This window comes from Dendrobates tinctorius, unplaced genomic scaffold (assembly GCF_039654945.1).
Source record: "Dendrobates tinctorius isolate UK_male_01 unplaced genomic scaffold, ASM3965494v1 ptg000103l, whole genome shotgun sequence".
Taxonomy (NCBI): domain Eukaryota; kingdom Metazoa; phylum Chordata; class Amphibia; order Anura; family Dendrobatidae; genus Dendrobates; species Dendrobates tinctorius.
Window position 1 is genome coordinate 11,508,317 of NW_027361771.1, and position 25,717 is coordinate 11,534,033.

Genomic DNA, 25,717 nt, shown 5'->3' on the forward strand with positions numbered 1-25,717 from the left:
GGGCAGGTTGGTGGCTCTCGAGAGTTCCACCTCAGCTGCGAATGCTACAGTGGCCGCTGCCCAGGCAGTCGCAGATGCTGTCTCGCGTGTGTCCACATCCACGCATGCGCCGACAATATCCCGCCTCCCGTTGCCCGATAAATTTTCTGGTGACAGCGCCACCTGCAGGGGTTTCGTGAGCCAGTGCTTTATCCAGCTCAAGTTACTGGCCGCGCGATTCCCTACAGAGGGGGCTAAGGTGGAGTTTATCGTCTCCCTCCTGTCGGGCAGGGCGTTAGAATGAGCCACGCCCCTGTGGGAGCGTGGTGACCCCGTGGTTCTGAGCGCTGCTCAGTTTCTAACGTCACTAAAGCAGGTCTTTTTGGGACTACGAGTCACTCACGACACCTCTCCAGCTATTAACTTTAACACAGGGGTCCCTCTCGGTCAGCCATTATGCTGTCCATTTTCGGACACTGGCTTCCGAGCTGGAGTGGCCTGATAAGACAGTCATTCCTGTGTTCTGGAGGGGTTTGGCGGAGCATGTTAAAGATGCTTTAGCTACCAGGGAGGTTCTCATAACTCTGGAGGACATGTGCACGCCTCTGTTTAAAATCGCATGCATTTTAAGAGTTAACATGGCTAAAAACTGGTTAAAACGCATGTGCCTAAAAAACACAAACGCATGCAAAACGCATGATGCGTTTTTTGCATGCGTTTCTACTGTGCATGAAGCGCAGCGCTAAAAAACGCTAATGTGAAAGTATCCTTACTCAGTGGTCCAAGGTGTTGTTTTCAGATGAAAAATACCGTATTTTTCCGACCATAAGACGCACTTTTTTCCCCAAAAATTTTGGGGGGAAAGTGGGGGGTGCGTCTTATGGTCACAATATACTAACCTCCGGGGCTCTGCGGTGCGGTGGTGGCAGTGGGCGGGGCTCTGCGGTGCGGTGGTGGCGGCGGGCTGTGCTCCGGTGCAGGGGCGGCGGCTCCGCTGGCATTTCCTCGCAGCCCGGAGGCCCCCGCACATCCCTTGCTGGCCGCCGCCATGTTGCGGTGGCCTCCGGGAACATGGACGCCGGAAAGATGGCCGCCGGTCCGGGGACGGCGCATGCGCGGGTTCAAATCTCGTCCCGAGATCTCGGGGGACGAGATTCAAATCTCGGCAACGAGATTTCGTCCCCCGAGATCTCGGGACGAGATCTGAACCCGTGCATGCGCCGTCCCCGGACCGGCGGCCATCTTTCCGGCGTCCATGTTCCCGGAGGCCACCGCAACATAGCGGCGGCCAGCAAGGGATGTGCGGGGGCCTCCGGGCTGCGAGGAAATGCCGGCGGAGCCGCCGCCCCTGCATTGGAGCACAGCCCGCCGCCACCCTCACCCCGCAGAGCCCATCTGCCCCAGCTCAGCACAGGCCACCTGCCCCAGCAAAGCTGCCCCAGCCCCAGCAAAGCTGCCCCAGCCCCAGCACAGCTGCCCCTGCCCCAGCACAGTCCACCTGCCCCAGCACAGAGCCGCCACCACACGAGCCTGGACCACTGAATGACCCCTGTGACTACTCCTCCACCTGTACTGGATCCCTTCCCAGGTAAGCTGAATTCGGACTGTAAGACGGACCCCCATATGACACACATTATTATTTTTTTCCCTATTTTCTTTCTGAAAATTGGGGTGCGTCTTATGGTCCGGTGCGTCTTATAGTCCGAAAAATACGGTAGTTTTGCATTTCAATTGGTAATCAAGGTCCCAGAGTCTGGAGGAAGGGTGGAGATGCACACATTCCAAGCTACCAGGGCTGTGGAGTCGGTAAGCCACAGTTGCGACTCCGACTCCTGGATTTTATCAGGCTCCGACTCCGGCTCCTTCATAAATGGCCAATTCATAACAACAAATTTACTGTTGTAAAATATTAAACATCGTGCTTATTCAGTTTCTCACCATCATATAAGTAATCAGACCACTTAGAGCAAAAACTACATTTATTAGAATACAATTAGAATATAGCAAATAACTTTTATAAACTTTTATAAACTGTAAGTAAATATGCAATAAACACTTTTATGCAGTTAATAAGAAGAAATCTATAAATTTGTCCTCAAAAAAAGTATTGCTTCTGTCAGATCCTCCTTCATGGATGCCCTCAAATCTGATCTAATTATTTTGAGAGCAGAGAACAACCTCTCTACACTAACTTGTGTTGGTGGCAAAGCAGTAACCACTCGGGCAACATCTCTGACAATGTCAGGATACAGAGGAATCGCTTGTTGCACTGTTATTTTTGATGAACGGTCAAATTTCTCAATTTCTTTTAGTGCACATGAAAAATTCTGCTGAAATGTACTGGCTGTGTTCCTTGATGGGGATGACTCTTCTTCTATGCGGGAACGCTTTGCACGGTCCTTGTGATCCAAATATTTTTCGAAATTAAATTCTTCATCAGTTGATGATGAGGGTGAAGATGTGGCAGGACGACCAAATTCTTCTTGTTCCTCCTGACTGTTCTGCAACCCTTTCATCCTTACTGCTATTTCAAACAGAGCTTCTTTTCCTTTACTTAGCTGTTGATCATCTAGAAGAATCCGATGCATTGGGTCTACATAAACAGCTGCCAAAAGAATGTTATTTTGTAATAGTAGCTCCTCTCTCCGTTTCATTGATGTAGCAATGCCACTTGCAATTAACCCTCCTCTTTGGGACAGGCGAAACATCAGGTTCTTCCACTCCTTTAAGAAAATACCTGGAGTTAAGTCCTCTGCTTGTAATTTTTTAGTCACTGTAAATGGGTGCTCCAGCAATTTTTCCAGCTCAGTCACCTGATTCCACTGACTTTCATTTAGCGTCAGTTGAGGGTTAGCCATGTCTACAAGAAAGGTTTTCAGTTCAACCAAGCGCTGAATCATTAAGTAAGTACTGCCCCATCGTGTGGCTTGATCAATAATTGCCCCTTTTCCAGCACGTCTCTTCAAAATTGAGTCAACTTTAGGGGTTCTGGCAACAGTAGCCAATTTTCTCACCTTGCCAATCAGTGCAGCAGCATGTCCTTCTTGCAGACTGTCTCTTATAGCCAGCTGTAGCGTATGCACAACACAGCGCATGTGATGAATGAAAGAACATATTGACACAGTTTCAACAAGATCATCTAAACTATCATGTTGCTGTTCATCTGAAGCAACTTCAGTTTGCTCCTCAGTTACAATACTGTGTTCCTCTATTTCAAACATTTCTGTGTCTGTGGACCCAGAATGTTCTTCTAGCTGCTGGTCACCATCATTACTCTCATTCATTAGCTTAATAGTACTTATCATATTTGAAGCATTGTCAGTTACGACAGAAAGAACTTGCTCTTTTTTAAGTTCATAGTCTTGCAGAACCTTTTCCACCAAGACCTGGAGAAACTCACTGGTGTGATGAGCTTTGGTGTCTTTTACTGCCAATGTCTTGGTAACTATTTCATTTTTGTCACAAACAAATCGGACATTGATGGCAAAATAGTTCACTCTGTGACGTGTGCAGGCATCCATTTTAAGAAACAGAAAGCGTCCCTTGAGAGTTTTTTTAAGTTCTTCCTTTTGTTTAAAAGCTTCTTCGATTACTAATTTTCTAATACTCTCTCTCCAGAGAAACACCAAGCTTGCGGGCCATTTCCCCATTCAGACACATAAAAGCTGGTCGTGAAAATAATGAAATAGGCACACTATCCTTTACAACAAGCTCTATGATCTGTTTTTTAAATGTATCTACTGTCATTGTCACAGTAACTTTGTCACTGACAAAATATCTTGCAACTGATGGCTGCAAAGTTCTCTGCTCCTTTGTTTGGCTGGAAGAGCTGGGCACTGGTTCATTGGTTTGGATGCAGTCTTTCTCATCCACTGCTTTCAGTACTTCTGGATGAAAGTGCTGTAAATATCTCTTTTTAGATTAGAAGCTCTAGTAGGAGCATTTTTATCTTTGCCTGAATATGCACTCATCTTGGCTTCACAGCATTTGTTTTCGTCTGGATCATTTGTCATACACTGACAGACATAATGTTTTCTATCTTGAGTGATGTTCAAATACAGCTGATTTAATGTGATGCTTCTTTGACATTCTCAGGTTTTTAATTCTGCATTCACAATCCAAATGACAATTGTTTTTCCTAAAAACAATTGTACAAAATTATTGCCAGGTCGTACAACTGATATAGTGGTCAGTAATACTGTTATTATTCCTCATGTACTCACAGTTAACTGATGCAAAGTTTGTTGAAAGGATAATACTTCTTACAGTCTTCCTCTTCTAAGTAGCAGGCAGCTGTGAGATGCTTGGAAGACGCACACCTAGTATGATCTAGTCTAGAGGAGGAGCTTTACTACTAAGAATTTGCAACACATTTTCACTTTCAGTTTCATACATTGTAAGTAGGGGGGTTGGGGCAGCATGAGGTTAACCAAGTATAAGATTAGATAAGGGCAGTGGAGAACAGTGACACACAAGAAGTAAGAAATGTCTCTATCTCCAGCAGAACTGCTTATCACTGTTGTTCATAGTTTAATAGAACATATATATTTGAGTAACATTTATAAAATTCATATGAAAGTTCAATTATGAAATATTAATACATTTTTTTTAAAGCTGGAGTCGGAGTTGGTACATTTCTTCCGACTCCGACTCCAACCAAAACTAACTCCGACTCCACGACTCCGACTCCACAGCCCTGCAAGCTACTTGAGGTCTAGTGTGAAGTTTCCACAATCAGTGATGGTTTGGGGAGCCATGCCATCTGATGGTGTAGGGCCACTGTGTTTTATCAAGACCAAAGTCAGCGCAGCCGTCTACCAGGAAATTTTAGAGCACTTCATGTTTCCCTCTGCCGATAAGCTTTTTGGAGTTGGAAATTTCATTCTCCAGCAGGACTTGGCCCCTGTCCACACTGCCAAAAGTACCAATACATAGTTTAAAAATGACAGTATCACTGTGCTTGATTGGCCAGCAAACTCGCCTGACCTCTATGGGGCATTGTCAAGAGGAAGATGAGAGACACCAGACCCAACAATGCAGACGAGCTGAAGGCTGCTATCAAAGCAACCTGGGCTTCCATAACACCTCAGCAGTGCCACAGGCTGATCACCTCTATGCCACGCCGCATTGATGCAGTAATTGATGCAAAAGGAGCTCCAACCAAGTTTTGAGTGCATTTACTGAACATACATTTCAGTAGGCCAACATTTCAGGTTTTAAAATAATTTTTTCAAGCTGGTGTTATAAAGCAATCTAATTTCCCGAGATAATGACTTTTGGGTTTTCATTGGCTGTAAGCCATAATCATCAACATTAACAGAAATAAACACGTGAAATAGATCACTCTGTTTGTTATGACTCTATATATGAGTTTCACTTTTTGTATTGAAGAACTGAAATAAATTAACTTTTGACAATATTCAAATTTAGTGAGAAGCACTTGCAGCTATAAAAGAAACAATATAAGATAGATGTCTGATTATTGTGGAGCATCAGGAATAGGAGGAGGGGACTGGAAGTATCAGAAACTGTCATTGTGGATGCTGTTGGATATGCAAGGCTAGGGTGGACAAATATTTGAGAATTTGGGAGCTATAGAGTCATTATAAAGACCAGCTTTAAATATATAATGAACAATTAATAAAACTTACTGTACATTGACCTCTAAAAAATAGGCTCTGCCACCAGGTACATTGGCTATTTAATTTAGCGCCCAGATTTTCACAGCATTTACTTTTTTATTCTTTTTATCAGTGATAAATCCAAAAATATATGGTGTTCTCCCATAAAGGAATTTAACTGATATTGGTTTTCTTATAATGTGGTCAGCCATAAATAGGTTCAGATAGAAAAATACTACAGAGAACATTGACGGTGGAGAGCATTAGTTGGCAGTGAGAGATTGTTTGTTTTTGATAATTGTTCTCATGGTTGTTTTTGATGATTGCTTGATGCATGTCCTCACTATTATAATGTTTTTGCAAGGTTCCCTATGTCTCTCTGGATGAAAATGTACTACCCTGTAGATTCCGCAATCTGACAAACTCCAGTTGAATTTGCTTTTACCAAGTTCTTGTTTAAAGCAGCACTCCTCCTCCCATCAAAGTTTTTATCCTCTTAATATATTGCAATCATACAGCACTGTGTACTTACAATTGCTAAATGATTTGTAATTCTACCCAGCTAATTCTTCTCTTTTCCATTATGTCTGTGACATCACATCACAAAATTGACTAGCCGAATCCTTCTAGGCTCTATGTAGAAACAGGAGGTCAATTTTCCCTGTATGACTCACTAGTCACTGCAAAAGTACTTGGCAGGCAGAGAAGCAAAGCAACTGGGTTAGGAGTTGAAGAGGGGCATGCAGAGAAAAGAGACTTCCTGTTTCTACATAAATTAGAGAAAAGAGAAGAAATAGCTTTGTAGAAAGGCAAAATGAGCAATTGTAAGTACATTGTGCTATATAATATGATGATTGCAATATATTAAGAGGATAAAAACTTTGATGGAGTGCTTCTTTAAAGTATTTACAGCAAAAGGTACTTAAAGTTTTCCAGTTTCATTTTTCAGAAAAATAAACATTTCTCAAAGTAGTTTTCCTGCTATAAGTTTGTCTATGGGCTTGCTCTAAGTTAAAATATTGCTCTATGTGAAAATGACAAAATCAGCCATTACTTTCCCTCCGCAGATCTGCCTTAGTGAGTCCAATATGGACAGGCTGCAGCGGTGACGTCATAACTGCAGCACATGTGATTGTCGCAGCCAATGACTGGGCTCAGCTGTGTCATGCTGACTACCACAACATCAACACTGAGCTTAGTGATTGGCTTCAGCGGTTAAGTGCGCTGTAGTCATAACTTCACGGCAGCCTTACAGCAAAGACCGGAGCAGTGACAGTGAGGCAACGTTGGACTTGAGGAAGATTAGTAATGCCGATTTTATTATGCTCATCTAGAGCAAGCATATGGAGATAAATAAGATATACTTGAAAATCTCCTTTTGTTGATTATGGCCCAAAGATGCAGTTCTATGAATTGGAGTTCAGAGGGGTTATTGTTTTATACAAGTTCATAAGTTTATATTCATAAAATGGATATGTCTTGACGAAATCACCCCAAAAAATGAGACCGCAAATATAAAATTAAACATTTAGTAACAACTTTCTATGATTTCCTCAAAAGATATATATCTTTGTACCGTGTTAGCCAGTAGATAGAAGAATATTTAGAATTGAGAGTCCTCAGTGGTTGATACCTTTTAATGGCTAACTGAAAAGATGGTAACAAATTGCAAGCTTTCGAGACTACTCAGGTCTCTTCATCAGGCATTGACTAATACAAAATCTGAAGAATCATATATTTATACACAACACAGAACAGAAATAATGGCACTAGATAAGACAAGTGATGTGAAGCAGAATTGTCATTATGGGAGAGGAATAAACATAAATATTGGAACAGTTCATAGATAATGAGTGTGAAAGTTTTATTGCCCTCTGATTGTGGTCTGGTTCTCTGTTGTGTGATGACCCCAGAAGGTCTGAAGAGCTAATTCCTTAATTGATGTAAAAAGACATAAATCCATGGGCACATTCATTCCTGCACTGAGTGTCAAAAGTTGTCATAAATTTATACTCCCAGACTCTTCTGTCTCTCTGAGATGTGAAGTTACAGTATATACTCGTGTATAAGCCAACCCCCCTAACTTTGCCACAAAAAACTGGGAAAACTTATTGACTCGCGTATAAGCCTAGGGTAGAAAATGCAGCAGCTACTGGTAAATTTCAAAAATAAAAATAGATACCAATAAAAGTAAAATTAATTGAGACATCAGTAGGTTAAATGTTTTTGAATATCCATATTTAATAACGAGCCCCATATAATGCTCCATACAGTTCATGATGGGCCCATAAGATGCTCCATACAAAATACACCCCATATAATGCTGCACAAAGGTTAATAATGCCCCCATAAGATGCTCCATAGAATAATATGCCCCATATAATGCTCTATAAAGGTTATGGCCCCATAAGATGCTCCTTAGAATATGCCCCATAAGATGCTCCATAGATTATGCCCCATAAAATGCTCCATAGATTATGCCCACATAAGATGCTTCGTAGATTATGCCCCATAAAATGCTCCATAGATTATGCCCACATAAGATGCTTCGTAGATTATGCCCACATAAGATGCTTCGTAGATTATGCCCCCATAAGATGCTCCATAGATTATGCCCCCATAAAATGCTCCATAGATTATGCCCCATAAAATGCTCCATAGATTATGCCCCATAAGATGCTGCATAGATTATGCCCTCATATGCTGCCCCATAGAATATGCCCTATATGCTGTCCATAGACTATGCCCCCATATGCTGTCCCATAGAATATGCCCCCATATGCTGCCCCATTTGCTGCCCCCATAAGATGCTCCATATATTATGCCCCCATAAGCTGCTGCTGCAAAAAAAAGCCATACTCACCTCTCCTGCTCAGGACCCGGCACCTGAGATATTCACCTGTCCGGGGTCCATCGCTGCTCACCGCTGTCTGTTGCTTCCTGTGTCAGTGACTGTTCAGCCAGCAGAGGGCGCGGCGTGCACTAACCACGTCACCGCGCCCCCTGCTGCCTAAACGTCACTGACACAGGAGACAGCGGTGAGCAGCGATGGACCCAGGACAGGTGAATATTGGATATACTTACCTCCTCCTGGCGAGGTCTCTGCAGCCCCGCTTCTCCGACTCCCACAGTCTCTGGCTTCTCATCCTTCCTTCAGCGGTCACGTGGTACCGCTCATTAAACTCATGAATATGCGCATATTCATGAGTTTAATGAGCGGTACCACTAGACCGCTGAAGGCAGGAAGGGAGACCGTGAGAGAAGCGGGGGGGCTGCAGAGCCGCACAGGGGGGGTCAGTATGATCTCTGACACCCCCGCTCCCCCTCCCCCAACCAACCCCCAGGTATATGACTCGTGTATAAGCCGAGAGGGGACTTTCAGCCAAAAAAAATGGGCTGAAAATCTCGGCTTATACACGAGTATATACGGTACCTTTTAATACAAGTAATTTAATGTCCATCATGCTATGACTGGGGATACAAAAATGTTTTGCCACAGGTAGATCCATTCTTTTTGTCTTATTGTGTGACGATGAGAATTCATCCGTGTTCTCAGTTTTTGCCGTCTCCCCCACTTACAGACCCCCAGTTGGACATTGACATTTAGTACAAATAATTAAGTACACCACATTAGATGTGATGCAGCTGAAAGTACCTGGGATCTTGTAGTCCTGATGTGGGTTGGGGATCTTTATCTTGTCCGTGGTCATTATATATGGACAAGTTTTACATTTTTTCTGGTTGCAAGGAAAGGTTCCTGCAGCTGTTGGGGAGGACAGGGAGCTTCTGACAATGATGCTTCTTAAATTTGGGGGCTGCCTAAAACACAGCAGTGGGGGGTCTGGAAATATGGATTATAATCGGGCATCTTTTTTTAGTAAGGCTATGTGCACACGTTTTTTGCGGTATTTTCCACAGGAATTCTGCAACTCCCTGCCGCGGGAAACACTCTAGAATTCCGCATTTGTAATTCCCGCGTATTTCCCGCATTTTAACTTGCGTTTTGCAAGCGTAATTAGCTTGCAGAATGCTGTCGTTTTCCAAGCGATCTGTAGCATCGCTTGGAAAACTGATTGACAGGTTGGTCACACTCGTCAAACATAAGGGGGTTTTACACATAGCGATATCGCTAGCAATGTCGCTAAAACGTCACTGATTTTGTGACGTTATAGCGATATTGCTAGCGATATCGCTACATGTGATACTTACCTCCGACCGGCTCCCCCGCTGTCCATCGCTGATCGCGCGAGATCGGGCGGCTCCATTTCTCGTCGTCTGCTTCCTGCTGGGCTTCCTGCTGTGTGAGACGAGCGACGCTGGAGGCAGGCGGCAGGACGTCTGGATCGCTGTGTGTGAAAGGTGAGTATCGTGCGCTGCGTCGCTGCTGCATCGCTGTGAGGTCTTCCTGTGTGGAAGCTCACTAGCAATCATTTAGCGATGCACCAGCGATCCTAACCGGGTCGGATCGCTGGTGCATCGCTAAATGTAAAAGGCCCTATAGTGTTTGACGAGTGTGACCAACTTTTTACTATTGAGGCTGCCTATGCAGCATCAGTAGTAAAAAGATATAAAGTTAAAAAAAATGGTGATATTCTCACCTTCCGGCGTCCCGCGCAGTGTCCCTGATCCTCGCAATGCTCCTGGCAAGTCCCGTTCCCAGTGATGCCTTGCGACAGTGACCTTTGACTTGGCGGTCTCGCGAGACCGCGACTTCATCAAAGGTCATTGTCGCAAGTCATCACTGGGAACAGGAGTTGGCGGGATCATCGCTGAGGCCTGGGGACGCCGGAAGGTGAGAATATCACCGTTTTTTATTTTAATTCTATTTTTTACAGTGATATGGCACCCACAGCCTGGAGAACAGTCTCCTCTCCTCCGGACCGTGGGTACCATCCGCACATTTTCCTCTTACTTTCCGCATGGTGGGCATAGGCACATGCGGAAAGTAAGCGGAACAATGATTTCCTATGTGTGCGGAATTCCCGCGATTCCGCACAAAGAATGAGCCTGCTGCGTATTTTTCCGCGATGCGATTCCGCCACGGAAAAATACGCAGCATTAGCACAGCATGTGCGGAATGCCATAGGATTGCATGGGATGCTTTTTTTTGCATTTTCGCTGCAAAATCGCCACGAAAGCGCAAAAAAAGCTAAGTGTGAACGGAACCTAAAGGTTGTAATTTCCGTGCAGCTCCCCTTAGCACCTCCAGATTTGGGTTGTAGGTGACTACTAGAGGCACCCGGCTATTTTCATCTTTAGCTTTTAATGTAGCAGGTGATTTCTTGACATTCTGGTGGCTCTTATAATTTGGTTTTCAATTGTTCTTGGATGGTAGCCCTCAAAAAGGTATTTCTGGGGCGACCAAGGTGTTTGTCTCTATCCATGGGGTTGGAACATATACGATGTTCCGCTGGTGGTACTGGGCAAGAGGCTGCGTGAGTGTGTGACTGTGAGTGTGAATATATGAGTGTGAGTGTATGATAGTGACTGAGTGTGAGAGTGTGTGTGTGGTGCAACGGTGTTCCGCTGGTGGTACCGCGCAATAGGTTGGTACCAGCAGCAGTTTCCATATTGAGACACCCATCACTTGGGTGTCCAAATATGGCGGTCGGTGCACTTACTTCGCTTGGAATTCTGGGATACGGTGACATCTGGACAGAACAGGAAATGAAAACATTACAAGGCAATTATATAAATAGATATTACCCTTGTTTGAAACAGTCCAATGGGATAGTTAGTAATTTGGAAGGAATGTTTTTCCTTTTATTGCAGATTAGATTATGCCTTATGATTTTTTGCAACTTTGGATGAATAGAGGAAACAGAGTTCTAGTATTTACCATTTCCCGCCATCCACATTCTCCTTTTTACCCGACTTGACCTCGATGGTCCCAAGTCTTTTTTCAAGCATACCGTACTATGTAACTACTTTGTAACTATGTAATTTTCTTATAAAGGAAAGGTTTCCCGGTGGTGTTCAGTTCAACAGTATGTTGAGTATTTTCAATGATGCCTTGTTTTCCAGCCTGAAACTTAAATATATTTCTCAGGAAGCATACAGACCGCATTGTGGTTAGGAGGGATAGCAGCTCATTCTAGGCGTCGAGAACGTGCCAAAAAGTTCACCTACCCCCATCCCTACAAACAAGTATGTTTCTTATTGCTCATCTCTGTGTCTTTGTCTAAAACGTCTATGCTATCAGACATCAGACCTTTCATTTCTTACTTTTTTACTCTTTCTTTAGGGTTTGTTTCAAATTGGTAAATTATCATTAATCCATAGAATAGTGATAACTTCCTACCACTGAAACTTAGGGGTCCAGCTTTTGGGACCCACATCAATTCTATATAGACCAATCTGAATGGCACACCATTGTTATGTTCTTTATATATGGCACTGCTCGAGATAGGTAAATATAAGCCAATCAATAATGAAATATCAATGACTTTGTGTATAGATAAGTACTTATTTCTTGGTAACCTATTTGTTTAGATCTCCTATGTTGGAGCTTTTTGTGCACTTTTTTGAGTGAGACTTAAAGAGTAAACATTTTTATTATTTTTTAGAATTTCATTAATCAGTAGTACACATGAAAATAAGCAACTTTAACTAACTTCAACTAAGCAAAAATATTTCACGGATCCGTACATTCCTCAACCAAGAATCTGCAAAAACCCTAGTCCATGCCCTCATCATCTCCCGCCTTGACTACTGCAACCTCCTGCTCTGTGGCCTCCCCTCTAACACTCTCGTACCCCTCCAATCTATTCTAAACTCTGCTGCCCGACTAATCCACCTGTCCGCCTGCTATTCCCCGGCCTCTCCCCTCTGTCAATCCCTGCACTGGCTCCCCATTACCCAAAGACTCCAGTTCAAAACCCTAACCATGACATACAAAGCCATCCACAGCCTGAGTCCTCCATACATCTGCAACCTCGTCTCCCGGTACTTACCTGCACGAAACCTCTGATCCTCACAAGATCTAGTTCTCTACTCCCCTCTTATCTCCTCTTCCCACAATCGCATACAAGACTTCTCCCGCGCATCCCCCCTACTCTGGAACTCTCTACCACAACATATCAGACTCTCGCCTACCATGGAAACCTTCAAAAAGAACCTGAAAGACCTACCTCTTCAGACAAGCCTACAACCTGCAGTAACCACCAATCCACCAAACCGCTGCATGACCAGCTCTACCTTCGCCTACTGTATCCTCACCCATCCCTTGTAGATTGTGAGCCCTCGCGGGCAGGGTCCTCTCTCCTCCTGTACCACTCGTGACTTGTATTGTCTAAGATTACTGTACTTATATGTATTATATATACCCCTCCTCACATGTAAAGCGCCATGGAATAAATGGCGCTATAATAATAAAGATTAATAATAATAATTTTGTAATACATCTTATTAGAAAAATTAGCTTCTTTCTCCATTCTGTAAGTCCGTGAAAAACATTTTTTCCACAGACTCATTGACTTGCATGATCGAATGAGATCTACGGTAATTTTCAGATACAAATTGAGCATGCTCCAGCGAGGAAAAAAATCTGACATGTGCCCAGCCCCATAGAATAACACTGATCTGAGTGTGATCCAAAATTTTGTAGGATCGCACTCTGACCAAAAATACGGTCGTCTGTATCGTAGCGTTATGATAGCTCATCAGTATCATATCAGTAGGGGTCTGACACCTGAAAACCCTATGAATCAGTTGTGTATATTGACAGTAGCGGATGTAAGTAAGCAGATGTATTAACTGAATAACACAATTGTGCAGTGGCTGCTGCCATCAAGTGCAGATCCGCTCCTATTCAAATTAAAAATAATGATCTGCAGCACTCGGCAGTGGCCACTACACTGATATGATATTGATGAGCTATCATAATAATAGGTCATCAATATAAAAGTTGTGGATCAATAACTTGTAAAAGCCATACAGTGCCACATTTTTAATGAAAGCCAACTGCAAAATGATTCTAAGCCCAAAATTCATGCATTTACTGAAAGTAAATTAAAATCCCTAAAGGTGTTCATATCCTTTAAAGGTGTGTGCACACGCTGCGGATTCTGCTGTGGATCCGTGCGGATTTGGTCTTGTGGTACAGTGCCATTATAATCAATGGAAAACAAAAACTGCAGTGCACACGGTGCAGAATTTTCCACGCGGATTTGCTGCGGTTTCAAAACCGCAGCATTTCACTTCTTTGTGCGGAATCTGCAGCGGTTTTACACCTACTCCATTGTCCAGGTGTGAAACCGCAGGGGAAAACCGCAAGCTAATCCGCAGATAAACCGCAGGTCTTTTGACCTGCGGATTTACCTGTGGATTTTGCAAAATCCGTGCGGAAAATTCCGCAGCAGAATCCACAGCGTGTTCACACACCCTAATACTGGCAATAATTAGTTTAGTGTGCAAGATAGGCTTTGTTCACACATCGTTGTAAGTGTTGCCATCCAAGAGTAATGGACCTAATTTCTTATTAGATGTCATACGGCTTGCATCCTAGTTGCTTCCTAGCTGCATCAGTTATTGTCCCATCCCTTTTTTTACTGAAACAGATTTTCTGAGCTTTTTTTTTATCCATTGACCCTTAACACTGGATCAGTTAAAAACGGATGAGACTCGGATGGAACTCTGATCAAGGCTAGGCTCACTGGACCGTTTGCTCTCCATCCAAGAAAATCGGTTTGACTATGATAATCAGACTCTGATCAGAGTTTAATGAAAGTGGGATACGATTTTTTCAGATGTGGAGAGGAAAAAGTTTCTACACTTTCTCTATGTCAGTCGATGTAAATCAGACCCCTCTTGGATGTCATCCGAGTGCGGTCTAATTTTTTTCACGGACCCATAGATTTGAATGTGTGACTGCCTTCCAATTCTCAGAGGAAAATCTTGCATTCTGCCATTTTTTTTTCCATGGACCACTCCGTCTGAAGCAAAAATCGGACCTGTGCACAGCCCCATAGAATAAGATGTGTACAAGTGCGATTTGTCAAAGCCACAGGTAGCACTCTTCGGATTTATACAGTCATCTACACAAGCCCTTATAACGTATGTCTTCCTATTTTCATCTGTGTCTCACGGATTCCCATAGACTTTAATTGCCGAGTCTATTCCATACTCTCACGAACCGTAGACACCCCTTTTTAAAACTAATAAGTGTATGGATGAATGAAACGCTATGAGTCAGTGTGCCATCTGAGATGTGTCACACAGATGTCTGAATATAGCCTTGAAAGACCGGGTCACAAATTTAGTGTGTCCTAAATAACAGGGATCGGCTGCCTGATTTTAAACATCTAGGCTTGACTCAGAAACACTGCAGTTGTAAGAAGCATAGCTAATGATAAAGCCAGGAACGCGGAGACTAGTCATCTGGGTGGCTCCCTGCCGACTCCTACATTCTCGGCTTAATCTTGTGACAAGTTCCCTTTAGTCATTGGTTGTTGGCCAAATAGGAAGTTACTGCATAGTGGAGAAGTTGACTGTATTGGGAAACTGAAGATTTCCACAGCGAAATGTAACTGAAAGATTTCCACTTATACAGGTCCCCTTATTTCCTTTGGTTTGCATGAGGTTTTATAAGGCAATAAAATTAAAAAAAAAAAAAATGTCTTCAGTCTCTGTATGCGACTGTAGATTGGCAGATTATGACTGTGTCCAATATGCACTTTATCACAAATACCCTTATGAGTGGGTGCTCTATGCTATTTGCTTACTTACAGTCATAAGGCCTCTTTCACACTTCAGTTTTTTACAATCAGTCACAATCCGCCAGGTTTTGAAAAAAACGGATCCTCAATTTTCTTTTGAGGATCCGTTTTTTTCCCCCATTGACTTCCATTAATGGCGGATTGTGACGGATTGCTGTCCGTTGCATCCGTTTTTTTGAGGATCCGCCAAAAGTTGCTGTCCGTCACCATCCTCAAAGATTTCAAAACGGAGCATGCAACGTTTTTTTCTCTGGCGGATCCTCCAGACACTCATTTAACCCGAAACTCTCTCTCTCTCTCTCTCTCTCTCTCTCTCTCTCTCTCTCTTTCTTTCTCTCTCTCTCTCCCTCTCTCTCTCTCTCTCTTTCTTTCTCTCTCTCTCTCTCTCTCTTTCTCTCTCTCTTTCTTTCTCTCTCTCTCTCTCTCTCTCTCTCTCTCTCTCTCTCTTTCTCTTTCTCTTTCTCCTTCCCGGCCAGCGATTCCTTTAAATTTCCTCATTTTCAGGATCCGTCTAAAAACGGATCCTGTGCCATCCGTTCACATCAGTTGAGAACGGATCCGCTTCTCTGACTTTTTGGCGGATTTGAACTGATGCAAAAAACTGAAGTGTGAAAGAGGCCTAAGCCGACTAGTCTCAACGTTTCTTAATTCACTTCTTACAAATCCTCCACATCCCTGGTTCTGATACTTCCCTCGCCACTCACCAGTTTCTGTACTCCCTGTCCTGTCTGAACAGGTATGTGTTTACTGCACCCAATCATTGGCCTCAGTGGAGACCAATAAATCACTACTACAGGCATTAAAAAAGCAAGAATCCCGGATGTCTGTGTGTGCTGTGTATGGGAGACATCATGGCAGCTAGTCTCATACCACTATCTCAGAGACAACTGAAAAAGAAATGGAACATACAAAGGGGAAAACTAGTGGAGGGGCAGGATACAAGTCATATAATGACCTGTAATATTGTTCCTCATGTACACATATAGCACAGTATCTCCACCTAAAACTACAAGTATGCTGGAAAGGGTTTTTCTCAAGTTGTATCTTGAGCAATACACAGCTCTCCAGTCATTTACTTGTTTTTAGGGAGAATGGGCACTCCTCCTTGTGTGTTGAGAGCTCCTATGACACATTAACAGTTTGTCACTGCTTGTTCTGAAGTCTAAACTGTTATTACTTTGTTTATAAGTTGCAGGACTAATAACAGCAGCACGGTCAGGAGCTGAGAGGAAGGTGAGCAGCTAACTGCTGTATGTAAATCAGTGTGTTGGCGAGAGGTGGCTAGGAGCAAAGGAGTTATCACTTAGGCCTGGAATGTAACCACTGGGCATAGTCACACAGGTTCTGGTGATTGCTTTTCTTGGCAACACGTTGTACACTTGGTAAGCTTAAAGCTCTCATTGCAGAAGAGTGACAACGTTAGTTGAGGAAACAGTGCCTGTGAAGGTAGAATTGCACAATAGGCTTGGGTGGTTGGGTGAAAATGCAAAGGTTTAGATAGCCAGCTGCCTTGTGACAGGGGGAAACGCCACCAAATGAAATGATCAAAAACAGGTTTAAAAATCCTGGTTTTGATAATTATCCATTAGTAGTATATCAGAAACTGGAAATCATTTCATCAAGAAAACTTTGTGGTCATTTGTAAGTTTTGTAAATAATTTGTGTCGTGCTGAAAACAAAACAAACACAAGCTACATTACAACACGAACAATGTGCACAGAGAATACTTTTATATCAGAGAGATGTAAATGTGTTGTGAGGTTCAGTTGCCGTAACAAAGCTTCATTGTTGGTATGATTACAATGATGGTACAACGGTGTCACATTTCTTATTGTATCTGTATCTTCAGGCTCCCTACCCCCCTCCTCATCTTCACTGTGTTTCTCCTCCCTTCCATCACGAATTTTGCACTAGCTCCTGGCTCTGTTGCTTTGGTTTTGGCTTGGAAAGTGCAGAGTAGCAGTTCCCTCCACAAAGCTTCTCTGTTTCCAACAAATCCTCTCTGAGTTTGGATGCATTTTTGTCTAATGATTCAGCAGCACGAGAGGAAAAGAGCTGGATCTTACCGTTACCCATAGCCATCATTTGTCTCTACCACCCACTACTGCCGGTGATTTCTTCTCTTGCGTTAATGTCTTCCTACGCACCTTGACTAAACTCACTATTCTAAATGTCATCTACTGCATTGTCTACAATCTACTTTTAAGTTTTGGAAGAATCAGTAGAAATGTTTAAAGCAAGATCGTGTCTCTTAAGGCTGCAGCTTGTAAGATGGTAATGCACTTTACTGTTCTATGACTCACCTGAAATGCTTCAGTGTCTTTCTCACTAGGGAATAACCCATTAGGGTCTGCTAAAGCGTTTAGACATGGGCTACATTACACTTTATGAAGATTGTAGTATATAAATGACAAATGAATTTCCTTTGGAAATGCGACTGTGGTGTCTTTTTGTGTAGTCATGAAAAACTTGGGTATGGGCATGTTCGCCATTGTGATTTGAATGTTTTCTTCTCTTTACACATAGTGATCAGAGCAAAGGCCATTGTGGGTAAAGAGGTTGACAGCGGGAATGATGTCTATGGAAATCCCATCAAAAGAATCCAGTATGAAATCAAACAAATTAAGGTAGGAAGTGTAACTTTAGCTGTTCACAATACCACATGTCATGGCAGATGGGCATCGGACTTTATTGGATACATCTTGAGAATAGTAATAGTTCCTCTTGTGCTTGTGTATAATCTAATGCAGTGGTCCGCATCCTTATTTACCTGGAGAAAAACATTCATTACTGAGAGAGGGTTGCGAGCCACATCCAGACTTCTCCACCTTCCCCAAATTAGTGACAACCCACCCCCTTAAAATAGCTTCAAGCAGTATTATCCTATCTCCACATTACTATACTCATCCACATCTGCTTTTCTGTGTGGAGTTACTCACAAAGTCACCATCTGGAGACCTGCTCTTCCTTGCTGTTTACTAGACCTGGTGCTGATGCAACAAGCTAAGCTGGGAGTCACACATCATAAGCCCATGAGGTTGGGGACCCCTGATGTAATGTGTTAATTTCTCCCTATAATCAAAAATTTTGCCTGCTAGTGTATAGGAATATTCAGAGGCTTAAAGAGGTTGTCCACTACTTTTACATTGATAGGCTATCCTTAGGATAGGTCACCAATGTCTGATCGTCCGGGGTCCGACACCCGGCACCCCCGCCGATCTGTTGTTATCAGTGTAGGCTGTCTACGACTGTAAGTACTCACTTGCCGAGCTGCTCCATCTTCTAGTAATGGCTACAGCAGGGTACTACACATCCGCCTTCTATTCAAATCAGTTCAATCACCAATAACAGCTGATTGGTGGGGGAACCGGGTGTTGGACCCCAGTCGATCAGACATTGATGACTTAACCTGAGGAGAGGTCATCAATGTAAAAGTAGTGAACAACCTCTTTAAATCCTAGAGATAACTGTCTACAGTGTATTCAGACTAGAGAATCCTCTTTGAGTTGAACAGATAAATTGTATCCAAGTACAGTATCAGGCCTGGAGAAAGAATGATGCTACTGATGTATTGAGCTAGCAAAGTATTAAGTTTAGGCCTCGTTCATGTTTCTATAGAGTACTGTGCTGAGCCCTGTTTCGGGCCATTTAAATGTCTCTACCAGAAGTTGACAGCAGCATTTAAGAGGTTAAACAGTACCGTCAGGTGCTAAGGTGCGTCACATGTCAACACTTAATCACTGTTGTCAGAGGCTAGCTCCTATCTCTCTTGTTGAAGGCACGTGTCAGCTGTATAACTCAGCCAGCACCTGCCCTTTGTGGAGCTGGCCCGGTGCCTGAGTCCGCTCCATACCGCCACATTCGCTCCATGATGTAATAATACCAAAACTCGTCTAATGCATGACAAACTGTGGCTTTACGTACACCAGAAATTTTACCCCAGGATCACTTTTTCACATGCTTTTTATTTATGGTGGCAACTCCGCAACATGAAAACACGTGATTCAGTATGGGGAAAAAAATCAAAACACTGCAACCACTTTAAAAGACAGTACTATAAAAATGTAAAAAAAACTATTGTCACCTCCTGTACGATCAAAGCTCCCACTTCACTCTAATCTGTGTCCCCTACCAGTCTAATGACATCAAAATTTGGGCATCACGTGACCGCTGCACCCGATCAGCAGCTGCTGACCGCTGATGCCTGCACAAGCCATCCTAACAGTCTCATTCTGATTGGCTGCAGTGTTCTCATTGCACCCAATCAGCGACTACTAATTAGCTGCAGTGGCTACATAAAATCTCCTGCCGGCTATTGATGCTAGCAGATCAGCAGGGAGTGCAGTAGCTAGGGCAGAGGAGTGTTGCTGGTCCAGGAGGTGAATATTGTTTTTTTGTTTATTTAATTACCCTGGGGCCATGAAGTATAAGCTGCAAAGTAGGAGACAACCACTTTCAGTATTTTCATGATCCATTTATGGAAGTATCTTGTCATTCATACCGTATACAATTTTTTTACATGCTTTTGTAGATGTTCAAGGGACCTACCGAGGATATACAGTACATCTTTACTGCTCCTACATCAGCTGTATGTGGAGTGACACTGGAAACTGGAGGCAAAAAGGAGTATTTGATTGCAGGTTTGTACTTTTTACATGTGGACTGTATTCGCTCTGATTTTGGTAATATTATATAGCTTAGCTTTATATAATACTTGTAATGGAATATTAACCCCTTCATGACCGGAGCTTTTTTCATTTTTGTGTTTGTTTTTTGCTCCCCTTCTACCCAGAGCCATAACTTATTTATTTTTCGATCAATATGGCCATGTGAGGGCTTGTTTATTGCGGGATGAGTTGAACGACACCATTGGTTTTAACATATCGTGTACTAGAAAACGGGCAAAACATTCAAATTGCGGTGAAATTGCAAAAATAAAGTGCAATCCCACACTTGTTTTTGTGGGGTTTTTTTTCACCATGTTCACTAAATGCTAAAACTGACCTGCCAATATGATTCTCCAGGTCACTACAAGTTCATAGACACCAAACATGTCTAGGTTCTTTTTTTATCTAAGTGGTGAAAAAAATTCCAAACTTTGTTAAAAAAAATAAATAAATTGTGTCATTTTCTGATACCCATATCGTCTCCATTTTTCGTGATCTTTGGCTGGGTGAGGGCTTATTTTTTGTGCGCCAATCTGATGTTTTTAATTATACCATTTTGGTGCAGATGCAATCTTTTGATCATCCGTAGTGATGAGCAAGTATGCTCATTACTCAAGATTTCCGAGCATGCTCTGGCATACTCCAAGTAGTTTGTGTCGCCGCAGCTGCATGATTTGCGGCTGCTAGACAGCCTGAATACATGCGATGGTTGCCTGTTTGTTAGGAAATCCCCACATGTATTCAGGCTGTCTAGCAGCTGCGGCGACACAAAGTAAATCTCCGAGCACGCCCAAACTACTCAGAAAACATGCATGCCTGGAAATTTCGAGTAAAGAGCACACTCGCTCATCACTAGTCACCCGTTATTGCATTTTAATGCAATGTCGCGGCGAGCAAAAAAACGTAATTCTGGCGTTTTGACTTTTTTTCTCGCTACGCCATTTAGCGATTGGGTTAATCCTTTTTTTATTGATAGATCGGGCGATTCTGAACGCGGCGATACCAAATATGTGTAGGTTTGATTTTATTTTTTTTTATTCTGAATGGGGCGAAAGGGGGGTGAATTGAACTTGAATTTTTTTTTATTTGTTTTTATATTTTTAAAAACATTTTTTTTTCTACTTTTAGCAAGCTTCAGTAGTCTCCATGGGAGACTAAAAGCTGCCGTAACCTGATCTGCTCTGCTGCATGGAGGCGATGAACAGATCACCTGTATGTAGCAGAATTACTCATAGCAATTCGGCAGTGACTACCATAGAGAATCGTGTGTTAAATGCCGCTGTCAGAGTTTGACAGCGGCATTTATTATTATTTATTTATATAGCACCTTTAATTCCATAGTGCTGTACATGAGACGGAGTTACATACAAATTACAGATATCACTTACCGTAAGCAAACGAACAATGACAGACTGGTACAGCGGGTTAATAGCCACGGGTGGATCGCGATTTCACCCACGGCTGTTCCGGGCACATGTCAGCTGTTCAAAACAGCTGACATTTGCCGGGAAATGTACGCCCAATGTCGGAAAGGGGTTAAACTAATTCTGCCATCTACTGATGACATAACAAAAAAATAAGTCTGTTAAATCGCCTGCCTCACCAGCCACTGACAACATTGATGTAATCCAACTTATAGAAAAGATGGAGGATTTAAAAGGTGTAACTTATAATGGTGTCTTATGTTATGTCTATTTCTTAATATGAAAAGGCATTGGTCATCTACTTTTCAATAGCAATCTTGACATGTCTGTTTCACTAAATACTTATTCTCATTAAGTTACATACACTCATGGCTGAAAGTGTTGGCACCTTTGAAATTGTTCCAGGAAATGAAGTATTTTTCCCAAAAAATTATTGCAATTACGCATGTTCTGTTATACACATGTACATTTCCTTTGTGTCTATTGGAACAACACAAAAAGACAGAGACAAAAAGACAAATTGGACATGATTTCCCACAAAACCCCAAAAATGGCCCAGACAAAATTGTGGGCACCTTTCCAAAAATTTGGGTAAAAAACTAAGTTTCAAACATATGATGTTCATTCAAACTCACCTGTGGCAAGTAACAGGTGTGGGCAATATGAAAATCACACCTGAAACCCGCTAAAAAGGGGAGAAGTTGACTCAATATTTTCATTGTGTGTCTGTGTGTGCAATACTAAGCATGGAGAATAGAAAGAGAAGAGAACTGTCTGAGGACTTGAGAACCAAAATTGTTGAAAAATATCAACAACCTCAAGGTTACAAGTTCATCACCAGAGATCTTGATGGTCCTTTATGGACAGCGCGCAACGTAATCAAGAAGTTTACAACCCATGGCACTGTAGCTAACCTCCCTGGACATGGACGGTAGAGAAAAATAGATGAAAGGTTGCAACACAGGATAGTCCTGATATTAAATAAGAAGTCCTAGTGAAGTTCCAAAAAAATTCAAGCTGTCCTGTAGGCTCAAGATACATCAGTGTCAGTGTGAACTATCTGTCTACATTTGAATTAAATGAAACACTATGGAAGATTCAGAAGGTCCCACTGCTAACATAAAGACATAAAAAGCTAAACTGCCATTACCAAAATGTACGTGAGTAAGCAAAAATCCTTCTGGGAAGCGTCTTGTGGACAGATGAGACCAAGATAGAGCTTTTTTGGAAAAGCACATCATTGTTATGTTTACCAAAAACAGAATAAGGCCTACAAAGAAAAAACACAATAGCTACAGTCAAAATATGATGGAGGTTCAAAGATGTTTTGGGGATGTTTTGCTGCTTCTGGCAGTGGGTGTCTTTACTGTGTGCAAGGCATCATGAAATCAGAAGATTGCTAAAGGATTATGGGTCGCAATGTAGTGCCCAGTGTCAGAAAGCTGTGTTTGCGTCCTAGGTCATGGGTTTTCCTGCAGGACAATTACTCAAAATATACTTCAAGAAGCCCTCAGAAATGGATGGAAACAAAGCGTTGGGGAGTTCTGAAATGGCCAGAAATGAGTCCGGATCTAAATCCCACTGAACACCAGTGGAGAGATCTTAAAATTGCTATTGGGAGAAGGCACCCTTCACATATGAGAGACCTGGAGCAGTTTGCAAAAGAAGAGTGGTCCATAATCCCAGTTGAGACGTGTAAGAAGCTTGTTCATGGTTATAGAAAACGATTGATTGCAGTTATTTATTCTAAAGGGTGTGCAACCAAATAAGAAGTTGAGGATATCAAGAATTTTTTCTGGCCCATTTTTGAGGTTTTGTGTGACATTATGTCAAATTTGCCTTTTTTTTCTCTGTTTTGTTATGTTGTTCCATTACACACAAAGGAAATAAACATGTGTAACAAAACTTGTGTAATTGCAATAATTTTCTGAGAGAAATACGTCATTTTCTGTAACAATTTCAAGTATGCCAACACTTACGGCCATGACTGTATATGCTCTTAGATAACTGTTTTGTGCTGTTCGTCTTGTTTTTTTCTCATTGAAATGTATGAATACATTGACAACTCGTGTTCCTAACAGGGGAATGGCATAATGCATTATTAAAGTATTAATAAGGAGTGTCTCGTCAGATGCTAACCTGTTTGAATTGTTTTCTGTCAAATGCATTTTTTTATATTTTTAACAGGCTTTTTTGTTTTATTTAATTTTTTTCTATACCAAATGATATGGTGTGTGTATGTATGTATATATATATATATATATATATATATATAACATTTTAGAACTGTACAATCCATTGAGAAACAAACTGAAATCTTTTCTGGTCGAAAATAAAAAAAATAAAATAAAGAACTAAAATAATTAGGTTGCATAAATATGCACATTCTTAAATTACAGTAATACTTTGTTGAAGTACCCTATGAATGTATGACATAATTCAGTGTTTTTGGGTAAGAGCCTATCAGCATGGTACATCTAGAATTTGCAATCTTTGACCACTCTTACTTGTAGTAGCTCCAAATTTTTCAGACTGTGAGGGTGTCTTCTATGTACAGCGCCCTCTTTAGGTCAACTCACAGATTTTCAATTAGATTCAGGTCTGGGCTCTGGTTGGGCCATTCCAAAACTTTGATCTTCTGGTTAAAGCCATTTTTTTGTTGATTTGGAGCTATTCTTAGGGTTGTTGTGCTGAAAGTTGAAATTACTCTTCATTTTTGTAGCAGAGCCCTGAAGGTTTTGATGCAAAATTGACTGATATTTGGAACTATTCATAATTCCCTCCACTTTCACTAAAGCCCCAGTTCCAGCTGCCATGACTCCAAAGCATACTACTGCCTTCTTAATCAGGGCTATGGAGTCGGTAAGGCCTCTTTCACACATCAGTTTTTTGCCTTCAGGCGCGATCCGGCTTTTTTTTGTAAAACCGGATCCGGCAAAATGCAATGCCGGATCCGGTTTTTCCCCATTGACTTGCATTAGCGCCGGATCGTGCCGGATGGCATTGCGTTTCATCCGTTTTTTGCCGGATCCGGCAACTTGTCTCATTCCGGTGTCTGGAAAAAACGTCTACTGTAACGTTTTTTGTCTCCGGCGAAAAAGCCGGAAGCGCCGGATCCGGCGCTTCCAGCTTTTTGCTACAATGAAAGTCTATGGGCGCCGGAATGCGCCGGATCCAGAAAAAGACGGATCCAGCCACCGGATCCGGTTTTTTTAAGTCTGCGCATGCTCAGATCCAATTGGCCAGCCTCCAGGAACAGAGACGGATCCAGCAAAAAAACGGATCCGTTTCTACAGTTCTCCAAAATTTATGCCGGATCCGTTTTTTCTAAAAAAAGCCGGATCCTGCCTGACGGCAAAAAACTGATGTGTGAAAGTAGCCTAAGCCAAACCTGCGACTCCGACTCCTCAATTTCCCTTACCACGACTCCGACTCCCACATATATTGCTTATATTTAAGTGAAAAATTTATTGTAGTACAATGTGAACATCAGACATTTACTCATTTCTATGATCCAATAATCAAGATATTTAGGTAGAACATAATATCTATTTATTGGAATTCAACTTTAGAACACAAAAAACTGTAATAAATTATAAATATGTAATACACTGTATAATATCGATTACATATATACAGTACAGACCAAAAGTTTGGACACACCTTCTCATTCAAAAAGTTTTCTTTATTTTCATGACTATGAAAATTGTAGATTCACTCTGAAGGCATCAAAACGATGAATTAACACATGTGGAATTATATACGGTAATTAACAAAAAAGTGTGAAACAACTGAAAATACTGTATGTCTTATATTCTAGGTTCTTCAAAGTAGCCACCTTTTGCTTTGATTACTGCTTTGCACACTCTTGGCATTCTCTTGATGAACTTCAAGAGGTGGTCACCGGAAATGGTCTTCCAACAGTCTTGAAGGAGTTTCCAGAGATGCTTAGCACTTGTTGGCCCTTTTGCCTTCACTCTGCGGTCCAGGTCACCCCAAACCATCTCGATTGGGTTCAGGTCTGGTGACTGTGGAGGCCAGGTCATCTGGTGTAGCATCCCATCACTCTCCTTCTTGGTCAAATAGCCCTTACACAGCCTGGAGGTGTGATTGGGGTCATTGTCCTGTTGAAAAATAAATGATGGTCCAACTAAATGCAAACCGGATGGAATAGCATGCCGCTGCAATATGCTGTGGTAGCCATGCTGGTTCAGTATGCCTTCAATTTTGAATAAATCCCCAACAGTGTCACCAGCAAAGCACCCCCACACCATCTCACCTCCTCCTCCATGCTTCACGGTGGGAACCAG

At 42.2% G+C, this 25,717-nt stretch overlaps 1 protein-coding gene across 1 annotated transcript in view; it reads left to right on the forward strand.

The window, feature by feature from the left end:
• TIMP2 (TIMP metallopeptidase inhibitor 2) overlaps positions 1–25,717 on the forward strand; it is a 71,148-nt gene that overhangs the window by 19,643 nt on the left and 25,788 nt on the right. The window contains exons 2-3 of the mRNA XM_073588071.1: positions 17,843–17,943; positions 19,848–19,956. Of these exons, the coding sequence (XP_073444172.1) occupies positions 17,843–17,943; positions 19,848–19,956 (210 nt within the window). The remainder of the gene's footprint in view (positions 1–17,842; positions 17,944–19,847; positions 19,957–25,717) is intronic.